This window comes from Periplaneta americana, chromosome 12, assembly GCF_040183065.1.
Source record: "Periplaneta americana isolate PAMFEO1 chromosome 12, P.americana_PAMFEO1_priV1, whole genome shotgun sequence".
Lineage (NCBI taxonomy): Eukaryota > Metazoa > Arthropoda > Insecta > Blattodea > Blattidae > Periplaneta > Periplaneta americana.
In genome coordinates, this window is record NC_091128.1 from 146,516,834 (window position 1) to 146,530,017 (window position 13,184).

General features: G+C 34.0%; 1 protein-coding gene across 5 annotated transcripts in view; it reads right to left on the bottom strand.

Moving 5' to 3' along the window:
* Positions 1-9,594: 9,594 nt before the first annotated feature.
* LOC138710952 (putative fatty acyl-CoA reductase CG5065) overlaps positions 9,595-13,184 on the bottom strand; it is a 52,176-nt gene continuing 48,586 nt past the window's right edge. For 3 of the 5 annotated variants that reach the window (XM_069842178.1, XM_069842177.1, XM_069842176.1), the window contains 2 exons: positions 12,098-12,355; positions 9,597-9,976 (listed from right to left, as the gene is read on the bottom strand). In XM_069842178.1, the coding sequence (XP_069698279.1) occupies positions 9,889-9,976; positions 12,098-12,355 (346 nt within the window). In that variant the 3' untranslated portion in view covers positions 9,597-9,888. Of the gene's footprint in view, positions 9,977-12,097; positions 12,356-13,184 lie in introns of all 5 variants that reach the window. The other 2 variants (XM_069842180.1, XM_069842179.1) reach the window with 2 other exon arrangements.

The following is a 13,184-nucleotide window of genomic DNA, read 5'->3' on the forward strand; positions in this document are numbered from 1 at the left end:
TGAAGCAGCTTTGAATCGTCACAGTCGTTTTTACTTACAAAGCAGACTAAACTTTGATCTGTTTTGGCAACTGCTTTATATGTATAAACAATCAAGTAGCCTATTTGATACATCACCTCTACCTTTCAGTGTATAATAATCCGTTCCTCAATCTTTATTTAATTACTAGGCCCTTATTAAAATACCAGGATTTTTTTTTCGTATGTTTGAAATTAATTGTACAATCTCAAGCAATATATATATTAATGCAGGAAGTGCCGCTTAGAGGGCTCGAGAAATAAATGCTCACCACTTAAAATGAGAAAAAGATATCGTTGTTCTTTACATTTGACGAGATAGAGAAACTGTTCAAGTTTATGGAACAATGTTTGAAAACAGCTGCATGCGTAACTTTCGTTTGTTTGTTGCTAAGGCACTAAAACAAGCCTGGCGCCATATTGTAGGAGAACACGCTATGGTGAACACCATGCGGATACCACAACAGAAAGTTCAGTGCGTGATATGGATAGCAGAAGAAAAATCTGTTACACGAGTCACTGAACCATTCTTCTTCGTAGAGGCTAAAGTCACAGGAAATGTGTATCTGGACATGTTGCAGAATTTTGTTGTTAACCAATTTTCCCCAGCATCGGTTTTTCAGCAGGATGGGGCCGTACCCCATTATTATCAACGGGTACGTGAGTTCTTGGGTAAAAAATCCTCCCATAAGTGGATCGGAAGACGAGGACCTCTTGCCTGGCCACTCTGGTCACCCGATCTGACCCTCTTAGACTTTTTCTGGGGCTTTGTGAAGGATGCTGTGTACAAAAGAGACAGAGCTATCACTTTGGAGGAACTGAAGCAAGGCATCACAAATACAGCTGCGCTAGTTACTTTACAAATACTACGTAACACTTGGCGGGAGGTTGAATACCGTTTAGATGTCTGCAGAGCAACTCAAGTCACACAAATCGAGTTGCACTGAGCATTCTCTGAAACTCGGAGAGTTTTTACATCACGTTATGTAAAAAGGAATGTTAATAAACCATTATTTACACTTGAAATTATCACTTATTTCTCGATCCTCTAAGCGGGACACGGTGTATATTAAAATGTATTTGTCACTGTAAATTTTGTACGCCAGAATTACTTGGAACGCTCTGATGCCATGTATCCGGTCCAAATATGAGATTTATAAAGCCTGGACTCGATTAGAATTTGTTAAGTGACCGAATAGTCCAGGTCCAGGTTGCCTGGCGACAAAGGAGAACAAATGATATTAAAAATGAATGAGATGTATATACAATTGAATACTCTTTCAAATTTATGTATTAAAATATTACAGGGGTTCCATTTGAAATTTCAAAGGAGGGTAGGGATGGAAGAGAGGGTGAAAAATGCAATGAACACTAGTTTTAAACTTCCCTCTCAATATTTAAATTGACTTGTTTATTTATAACATTAGGGAAATCACGGAAATTTTACTTGAAGCAAGTAAAGAGATAGGTTTAGAAGTAAATCCCGAAAAGACAAAGTATATGATTAAGTCTCGTGACTACAATATTGTACGAAATGGAAATATAAAAATTGGAAATTTATTTTGAAGAGTGGAGAAGTTCAAATATCTTGGAGCAACAGTAACAAATATAAATGATACTCGGGAGGAAATTAAACACAGAATAAATATGTGAAATGTGTTATTATTCGGTTGAGAAGCTTTTATCATCCAGTCTGCTGTCAAAAAATCTGAAAGAACTTATAAAACAGTTACAGTATATTGCCGGTTGTTCTTTATGGTTGTGAAACTTGGACTCTCACTTTGAGAGAGGAACATAGGTTAAGGGTGTTTGAGAATAAGGTTCTTAGGAAAATATTTGGGGGTAAGAGGGATGAAGTTACAGGAGAATGGAGAAAGTTACACAACACAGAACTGCACGCATTGTATTCTTCACCTGACATAATTCGGAACATTAAATTCAGACGTTTGAGATGGGCAGGGCATGTAGCACGTATGGTCGAATCCAGAAATGCATGTAGAGTGTTAGTTGGGAGGCCGGAGGGAAAAAGACCTTTACGGAGGTCGAGACGTAGATGGGAAGATAATATTAAAATGGATTTGAGGGAGGTAGGTTATGACGATAGAGAATGGATTAATCTTGCTCAGGGTAGAGACCAATGGCGGGCTTATTACTAGAGATAAGCATATGATATTTGGTACAAAGATTTATTGTATCTTCATGAAATTTTAGGAAATGTTTTTGGAATTTTAGATACATCTTTAGTCGCCATATAGGCTTAGCTTTACTGATAGAAATCTTAGCTGTTTGAGGCGAAATTTTGTTGAGTATCAACAATTTTTAAAATAGTATAAAATGTATTACAATAGGAATTTTAGAAATCTGAAGACAAGATGTGATAACAAAAAAGAAAACGGAGACGCAATGGGTTCAGTGTAACTTCTGTTTGATTTGTTATCATGCTAAGTGTCAATGATAAGTGCTAGATGACGTGCACGAATTGTGACAGAAGATGGAACATGGCTCCACCATTTTGGACCGGAGACAGAGGCAGACAATGGAGTGGCATCATGCAAATTCACCAAAGAAATAGAAATTCAAAAGTACACCTTCGGCAGGAGACGTTATGGCTACTGTGTTTTTCGATTCAGAAGGACTCTTGCTTGTGGACATCATGCCACACGGACCCACCATTAATTCTGACGGGTATGTTGCAACTCTCAAAAAACTTCAAGTTCGACTGAGTCGTGTTCGACGACATCGGGAGAAGCAGGATGTTCTGCTATTGTACGACAACGCACAGCCATATGTCAGTCACAAGACCACAGACCAGATCAGAAAATTCGGATAGACAACACTGAAACATCCGCCTTACAGTCCTGAACTGGCACCGTGCGATTACCATTTCTTTGGTAAACTGAAGGATCCCTTCGCGGAACGAGGTTAGAAGATGACTCCCTTGTGCACGCTGCTAAAGAGTGGCTCAGACGTGTTGGTCCAGACTTTTACCGTGCTGGTCTACAGGCCCTCGTTCCTAGGTTACGTAAGGGAGTTGAAAGGGACAGGGATTATGTGGAAAAGTGACATTTTGTTCCTTAAGGATGCATTTACATTCTGTGAAAATAGCAAAGCTGTAGGATAAAATATAATTTTTAAAGAAACGTTATGCATTACTTTTGGAGTTACCCTAGTAATATAGGCTATAGTAAAGTCCGTAATAAAAGTGTTCACCCTTTCAGGGCAAAGAAGATCCCTTTTCAATTTCAATTTTTACTTTGATTTCATTCTTATTAAGTGTTGATATGTATTTCTATGTTTTCTTGCTATGAATATTAGACGGAATTACTATGTTTGAAGTCTTGTAACAATAAATGAGAATTTCATTTGACTTTAATGAATTTTTCCACAATTCTTCTACCTCTCACGAAATTACCAAGGTTATCACGAAATAACCAACCTTTCAGCTTAAGTTGTAAAAGTGGTTTTTGGCACATATTGAAGAACGTATCCAATCTTTTATGTCTCCAGATTTGTACAGCAAGTTATCGTCTTTTAGATGAAAAAATCGGAATAAGGATATATTTACACATTTGCATTTTAAATTAGTTTTCATGAAATTATCACGAAATTACCAATGTTTACCCTACAAGTAACCAGGAAATTTTAGTCTAGTGTGCAACAGTCACAGTCAACATCAGTCATACAGAGTTTTTAAATATATATCAAAAGTGACGGACATTATATATGAGGCCTATTTGGCTACGTTGACTAACCGTCCAGTCAGTGAGACTTTAAGTTATAAGTCATAAGCCAATCATTCATTTCTGTTTCTATTTCTTAACAACACTTTAGCAATGTATAATACAATGAGTGATAGTTAAAGCAGTATGATATATTACAGCAATGCATCCTGTGATGTCACGTCCTTTTGTAGAGCACTTTATTATACAAGCAGAACAATTCTACATTTTAAATCCCATAGTCAAGGCGTCATAATAATTTTAACATGAGATCATGTACAAGAACAAAATTATGTGTGCACGTTTGAGGTTGGGAGACAGTAAGCGTTCACTATAGTTGTCCGTGAAATAAGCAAATACAATAGTAAATTAAGTCCATGTGAATGAGTTAAAATTTGAAAGAATATTTAAAATATAAAGAATAGTAAATCCTATGTGCATTAATTTAAGCAAAAATTAATGAATCAATAACTTAAAATATAATATACAAGGTGATTCACGAGGATTTACCGTCCTTTACGGAGCTTATTTCCGAAAACAGTCTAAGCAAAAAATGTCATATAAACATGGGTCCTATTCTCAATATTTACAGAGTTACGTTTCGTTATTGGAACGCATTGCTGTGAACGCGTGATCTTGGTCAGCGTGCAGTCAGCAGCCAGTGCGAGCGCTACGGAAATCAAAGATAGCCGTATGCAGTTACATAGAGCGACGAGTGCCGTTCACAAGCGTGCGGCCAAGTGTACTCAAGCGGACGGCGAAATTAAAAAAAATGTGTTGTAAACTCTCCAAGACTGTAAATTAGGATGCAAAATTGAACTGCAAATAATTAAGTCGGTGGAAGTGGTGTGATTTGTAATAATTGTTGTGATAAGTGCGTAAGAATAATGTAATTTTCTAGTTAAAAATAGAAAAAGATATCTGTACGAAGCAAACAAGGCGTTCACAGCACATTTTTAGCTTCATAATACTTGCCAATTAAATAAATACTTCTGAATGGTTCATTCTCTATTTGTATAATTCTTTTATCTTCAAACTAAAGAAAAAACGTATTTTACAAACAACTTTAAATTAGTGTACCTCTGAAAATATTGAGAATAGGAACTATGTTTAGATGAAATTTTTTTGCTCAAAATGTCTTCAGAAATAAGCTCCGTAAAGGATGGTAAATCCTCGTGAATCACCCTGTATAGCCTAAAATAAAGTTGATCCTATGTGTGTTAATATTGAGATACATATTAATTAATTCTGTAACTAATTAATAAATATAAAGTAAAATAGCCCCTCTGTGGATTACATTTTTCGATGGAAATTAATTTATTACAAAATAGGCTATTAAGTAAAATAAATACTATGTTAATTAATGTTTCAATCAATTAATTTAAAGGTAGAAAGCAATTACAAATAAAAAAATAGAGCTGTACTTAAAGACTCGAAACTTCAAACTTACGATTTAAAGACCAGCATTTTGACCCCTAGACTACCAAGCACAACAACAAATTAAACTCTCTATTTGAAGTAGTGCAGCCCGAATAAATGTTTAATAAATGCACTTAGAACCCACTGATGACTACTGAATGCAAATATTGAAATCATATTTCATTTCTTAGAACATTTCACCATAAAATATGTTGAATAATACTAACATTACAAAGATATTATTTATTATTGGCGTCCAATGCTTGCGTCTCGAATTTATTTCTTCTTTCTTTGTCAGCAGGAAAATAGTAGAATTTGTAGACTCCATATGTATTCTATTATTTGTACAATTTGGAACCGCACAATCAATCATTGCGTAAAATTAATAATATAGTTTAATGTTTAAAAGTAAAATGCATTCACAGGTACATCCTTCACTTTCCGTATTGTTGATTCCTTCACACCGATGTCACGTCACGTCACGTCACGTCACGTCACGTCACGTCACTCGCTTGGGATTCAACATGGCGGACTTGCCTGCTCGGGAAATATAGTGCTTTAGCCTTTTGGATCTATTTTTTACATGTTACTGGATAAGCAGAGCATAGATCAGTTATTATTAGTGCATTGTTGAGTTCATCTTTGTAAATAATATTACAGTCTGCTGCTTTAATCTAAAATTATTATATCTAAGGGTAAGCATTTCACAGACCAAGAAAGGTTTCATCTGCAATACTTGATATTCAAATACGAAGATTAATAGAAAACACAAACTGATAATGTGTCTAACCAAAAAAGTATGGTGTGTTGGACAATTAAACAAACCGAAGAAAAATATTAGTAAGTTTCCAGAAAGGTACACAGTTGGCTGAGTCACACAATATAAATATAAATTCATACAAATCAACTGCAAAAAAATAATGAAAATAAATAGTCAATAAAAATATCAATTTTCTATTTGAAAATTTTTTAAATAATTGAGTACATCCGTGGAATAAGGTTGGATGTGACACTTGATTTACATGTTACATCCAAAGACGTTGTAGTTATAATATATCTAGACACACAATTGGCGCTGGTGTCGTGTACAAATTTGAAACCTCTCGCGCAAGTTCGCGCGACGCCATGTTTTGGGAGCACGAATGATTGTTTCTATAAAGCATTCGGAGTTTAGAAAATACCATTGAGTATATAGGCGTTTTCTTTGTGGATTTCCTCCTTCACTGTAATATAACTAAACTTATTTACGTATTTTCTAACGTATAATATAAAATAACAGAAGTAAATCTAAATATTGTAACAAAGCATTGTTTTAAATATAAACGCCTTATATTGCTCATAAATAGACTTATTAGTTTACTTCTATTTCCTATGACTGAATACATGGAATATTTTTATTTATGTTTTTTTATATACGTTAGAAAATACGTAAATAATTTATTTAAATTATATTACAAAGAGAGGGATGTCCGCTAAAAATGTCTATACACCCAATGGTATTTTCCAAACACCTAACGCACTGTAATAATAATCCTCAGTGTTTTGAGAATCAGAGGCGATATGACTCTTATACTGCAGACATTGATTGCAATTCCCTCATTCTTACATAATTCTCAATGACACAATATTGTCAAAATGTGATTGTATTCATTGCTGGCTTAGTTGTTAAATCATTAAGAAAAATATGGTGTAATAAATCTAAAGACTCAATTTATGTTACGTAGCCTACCAGCAGTAAACAGAATCTCTTTTATTTTTTTAACGAAAGAATAATGGGAGTCTTGTCATACCATCATCTGAGATTATAGAAATATGCCGCTTAAGTGAAAGAGCGATTATATAGATGTTGACAGTTCAATGGCATATTACTACCCACTCTTACATCGTGTGAAAACAATGTGCTACAGTTGTACAATCTTTCTATACTTATAGGAACATATTTTAGAAAATGGATTCCAGATTCCTCCCGAGAATCATATTTTAAACTTGTTAAACTGACCATAAAAGTACATAAAGGTCTACTGACGTAGCTCAGTGGGCTAAGGACTGTCGGTCCGGAGTCGCGCTCGGTCGCGGGTTCGATTCCCGCTGATTTCCTGGTTGGGTTTTTCCTTATATCCCCAACCGGTAGGTGAATGTCAGGTAATCTATGGCGGATCCTTGGCCTCGTCTCGCCAAATATCATCTCGCTATCATCAATACCATCGATGCTAAATAGTCTAGTAGTTGATACAGCGTCATTAAATAACCAAATAAAAGAAAGTACTACATAAAGAGAAGATTTTAGCACACAGCTTAAGGTTACCAGTACAACACGACTTTACATTATAATGTTGTAAGACAATATTTAACGGAGTCAATAATAATAATAATAATAATAATAATAATAATAATAATAATAATAAATCAATAGGCCTGAGTTCTATTATATGACTAATTGACTAATTCATGCATGTGACGTTTATTTCATTCTACAGCTGTGATAATAAGATATTGCACGGTAGGCCTACTTATATTTCTAACTAAAACATTAGGTACGTGTTTCTATTTTACAGGTGTAGGCACTAGGCCTATATTATGTGATACGGAAGCGAATAAATATTGTTCATTTCTTGTCCACATCAAAGCAAACGTGTTTACAATGTAGGCCTAATGTAACGTCTTACACAGGCAGTGTTTTGTTAATAATAGTTAATACTAATAATTTTCTTTTCATCTGAACCGTGACTACAACATGCATTTGTATTTCTGTTTGCTCTATATGTTGTCAAATGACTGTACAACATCTTTAGTTAAGTATCAAATTGTTACAGTTTTCTTACGTTTCATGTCAAACTAACGGTAACTAAGCTTGATTATGTCTTTAACGTGGTCGCTTTAAATGTTAATAAGATTTTTTTCATTTATTCATTCAGATTGATTTATAAGAGACACCAAACATATATATTAAACATTCAGCATTGCATAGTACAGCCGTCTGGTAACCGATGCTTCTCTCAAAGCATGGCGGCAGACGCAATCTTCAATTTGTCCCTACTCTAAACTTCTGCGCAGCCTCGGCCGTAGGGGCTCGGTTACATCCAACTTTTTTCGACAGAGGTACTCAATTCTTGTATTTCAGTCTTTAAGTTCAAACTGAAATGGTTAATTTATTTGCCTTCCGACTCTCCTACATTATTAGAAATTACTATATTCATTCTATGCTTCTTACCACAATGCGAAAATCTGTGGTCTCTGCCTATCCCTCTCCACCCTTGTCCTTGACTACTTACGCGCAGGTAAACAGACCCGTATCTATAGTAAAGTAACAGCAAACCCTTTTCATCGGGCAACAAGTTTCGCTCCCTGGTAATAACACATCTGAAAATAAAACTTACGCGACACATAAATAATCTTCCTATCACGGGGTATACGAAGTTTATCATATTATGCAAGAAGTGGAGTAGCTATGTTGTAACATCATGACACTATTCTTGAAATGCATCAAAGCCTCAAGAAAGAACCTTCACCACAGGCCAGAAAATCACAAGGAAAATTTAAGGTTATTCAAAAGTATGTTCCCATTTCGAAACAGCTGCATATTTTGTACATATCAGCAGTTTGATTCCATGTAGGTACCATTACTGTTTAGAAGATTTTTTTTTAATCGATGAGTGTTTCGTTGCTATGGTAACTGTGTCATGCTTTCAGAATACAAACGGCAGTAGAAGAGTAATTTTAATAAGTTTTACAATGGTTTTACCTTTACATGATATCAAGGTTACCGTTTGGTGTGGTTTTACGTTACATTTCATAATGGGACCGTATTTGTATGAAGAAAATGAAAATGGACAAACAAAAACAGTGACGGTAACCGGACAGCGATATTTTCAAATGTTGGAAGACTTTGCAATACCAGCGTTACAGAATCATGAAATCGAAAACATCGTTTTCATGCAAGACGAAGCTCCTCCTCACATACACAATAATGTAAAAACACTATTGCGCAACACATTTGGTGATCGTGTAATTAGTACACATTTTCCGAACAGTTGGCCTTCTAGGTCACCAGACATAAATCCAGCTGACTACTGGTTATGGAATAATCTAAAAGAAAAGGCGTTTCTTAGTAGACCCATGAGGAACTGAAACAGTCAATATCGGATGTCGTTGAAAACATTCCTAGGAATGTGCTTACTAATGCCGTTTATAGCATAGAAGAAAGATTATTTCTTAGTGAAGAGCAAGGTGGTGGCCATATTTAATTTTTTCTTGTTTTAATAAAATCCCATTTCTTTACGAACAAATTGGTGTTTTTATTTTTGTAGAATCTAAAAATTTGACAAACTTATCACCATTTCAAAGTGAGAACTTACTTTTGAATAACCTTATATATAAATAGGAAGGTTATATGATCTGGTTTGAAACACGAAGGTATACCGTGGTAATAAATTATTCGAAATCGTTTGTGCAAGTGAAAGTTAAATTATTAGCACATGTGTAATTAAATAAACAAGAATATTAGCTTAATAGACATTATCAATTGATAAACTCTATTCTTTAATAATTGCCACTTTAGAAATCTGTTCATTTATACAATAGTATATAAAACATAATGCACTTGTACCCGGTAACATTTTAATTAACTAGTGCAATGTCTGCTTGATCTCATTGAGGTCTACAATTTCTTGTTAATAAGAGAGATATGACTCTTAGCAGCAGACGGTTTCATAAAACAACTCTCTTCCGTAACTTCATGTCAAAAGCCCACATAATCTTTGTATGGATCTGTAGAAGAACAGTATTAATCCAAACTGAAACAAGCAGTGTAGCACATGAAGTCTGAAAAAAGAAGACACAAAACTGTTTTAGAAATTATTGCTATTTGTCCGTGTATTACAGGACATACACTGTAATTTATTTAACTGTTCCTTGACCGTGACAACGATCTATCTTTAAGGGGAGAGGACGGTAGTTTTTAAAACTTTTTTTCCTATTTGGTGTAAAATATTAATTTTTTGTATGTAGAGAGCTCATAGCTGTGGCAACTCAACCAAATAAAAATATTTTGAAAAAAAAATATTTGGGGCCCAAATTAAAAAAAAATATATACCCACTGCAGGATTGTACTAAAACCGATATATCTAAACCATTTTTAAAGATAGATTCAAACAGTTTTTTTGCAATGTATTTGCAAAAGCATGTTCTACAAACTGTCTGTAACAGAATTTTGATATTAGTCCCTACGTTTGTAAAATAAACAATTAAAATTTAATAACAATTTTCTGATTTCCTTTCTTGCAAACAAACGGACGTATTTTTAAAATGAAATCAATTAACAGAATTCTGTTACAGGAAAAAGTTTCCTAATAGTCTAAAGAATGTGTGTTCTAAATTTCATGCATGTATCTTTAATAGTTCAGAAATTATATCCATTTTTGTGTGGCAATGTAGCAAAAAAAAATGAAGTTACTGGAAACCGATAAAAGTGGGCGTGTGATTTAAAAATCCATAGCGCAGGAAGTTTAAAAATGACGTCTCAACATCCGATAAGGACACAAATGCCCACAAAATGTTATGCAATGCATTCCACACACATCAAAGGGTATTTTAAAGAATTTTTTTTTTTTTAATTTAATTTACAGGAAACAACAATAAAAGTGGCGAGTGATTTAAAAATCCATAACGCAGGAAGCTTAAAAATGGCGACTCAACATCCAATAAGGGCACAAATACACAAAAGTTATGCAATGCATTCCACACATATCAAAGGATATTTTAAAGAAAAAAAAATGAACATTTAATTTACTGGAAACAACAATAAAAGTGGGCGAGTGATTTAAAAATCCATAACGCAGGAAGTTTAAAAATGGCGACTCAACATCCGATAAGGTCACAAATACCCACGAAATGTTATGCTATGCATTCCACACATATCACAGAGTATTTTAAAGATTTTTTTTTTTAATTTACTCATTTTTCACCAAAAAATACCATCCTCTCCCCTTAAGCTGTTCGCATCCACATTTGATTGTTTATAATTTCACAATTTTCTAACCATAATTTTTTATTGTAATTTTATTATGCTACATTCTGACTATTTTTGCTAATGCATATCTTTGTAGTGACGTCCATTTTTTTCAAAGTCTATTCTTAGATTTGTTTTAATGGAATTATATAGCTATAGGACTTCCGTTTCAAAACTTCTCAGTGTAAATATGTATATAATTTAGATTGAATTTAATTAAACAAAAACACGTAAATTTAGATATTGAATGGGAAGTTTAAAACCAGTCTTACAAGGAAACATTTTCATGGGGCGGATAAAAAAAGTTAATTTTTCTCTTCCAGCATGTTAATAATGCCAAAACAAGTGTTTATGCAAATTTTGGCCATTTGAGCGCAATTACGAGGGCCGTTCAGAAAGTAGGTTTCCCTGGGGCTGTTTACAGAAAGAAAACACAATTTCTTGACCTGATCTTCTGTTTAATCAGTCAAACTAGCCAAAGGTTCCAATGAATTTTCTGTACCCAGCTGTGATAAATTATAATTAGAAGAAGGCTTTTTCCGTTTTGTTGCAACAGTGCTTTCTTCATTTTCATTCATGATGAGGTTAGATATTTATTATCTAAACTTTTGCACAAATCACTTATCAGATCGTGTTACTAATATTTACACAGAGAATAAACATTGAGTAAATACACAAAACACAAAACTCTAATATTAACACTCAGAATCTTTATTAAAAAAACCTGACTTTCTCCTCATAGTTGTGGAAAAACCAACCATCCAATCATTCAAGCGGGAGTCAACCATGCCCGAAAGCAGTTCCAAATTAGCAGACAAACGTGCCACCGTCTGAGCTACGTCGATAGCTAATTAACTCTTATATTTAAAGTACTGGTAAATGATAGGCACATAACTTATATTTGAGACTTGAGCTGTAATGAATATGGTACTTACTTTCGGTAACGTTTTCTCGCCGCTGGTAATGTGCTTTCATTTTCCTTCAGGAGGAAGAATCTAATTCCGGCCATATAGGTTTTCAAAAACTTTTTCCATTCTAGCTGCGTAAGGTCAAAATAGAAAATGTCTTTGTCCTGAGGAGACAGACTGCTGAGCAATGACCTTACATTAGCATCATGAAACGTCCATTCTTGTGTAGAAAAACTTGATACTAGTGCCAGGAATTTTAATGACTTGTAGTAAAGATCCACTTTCCTGTTGGTAAAATCAAGACGATTACGAAAGTATGAAAGCGTTATGGGACATATGTATATGAAATAACTAATATTATTATATGAAGAGTCCACTGCAAGAATGATGGATGTCATTTGGAATACATTTTTCAGGAGAAGCAATTGAAAGTTTGAAATGATTTTCCGATCATTACCGGACAATGACTATCAGTGTTAATGCCATATAACTCTCTATGTACATTCTATATGTCTTAAGCTATGCATTGAAAGTCTTGGTTCATTTTCGACAAGAAAGTGACATCCATCATTCTTGCAGTGGACTCTTCATATAATTATCTTCTGAGCATATTAAGTAGCATTTTCACTAATTCCCAAGTTCAAGAAGAGAAATTCGAAATCAAGAAGTGAGAAGCATCTCATTAAATAGTATTACGTGTCAAGTGTATGAATATTATGTGTTACTTTATTTCTATAATATTACAGTATTCTACTCTAAATTTAAGACCTCCATTATTTCAACTAAACCCAATAAGGTGACTTGAAATCTAGCAGTGCAGAAATTTTCTATTCCTCCAATACGTTGGTAATCAATATACACCATTTTGGAAGAGTGTCTCTCAATATTTTTCTTAATTTTACAGTTTAAATATATAGAGTTTATTATAGACAATTTAATTAGTACCATCCTATTTAAGAACCGTAACCTACGTTTTTATACAAGAATGGTAAATTGGATCTCAAATAAATAGATCATATATGTAGTTCAGAATCATGTCGCTAGAATCACGAAATATGTTTACTTTGAAGTTTTTATTACCATACATTCGACCACTGTGCTTGTTCCGTTCAGC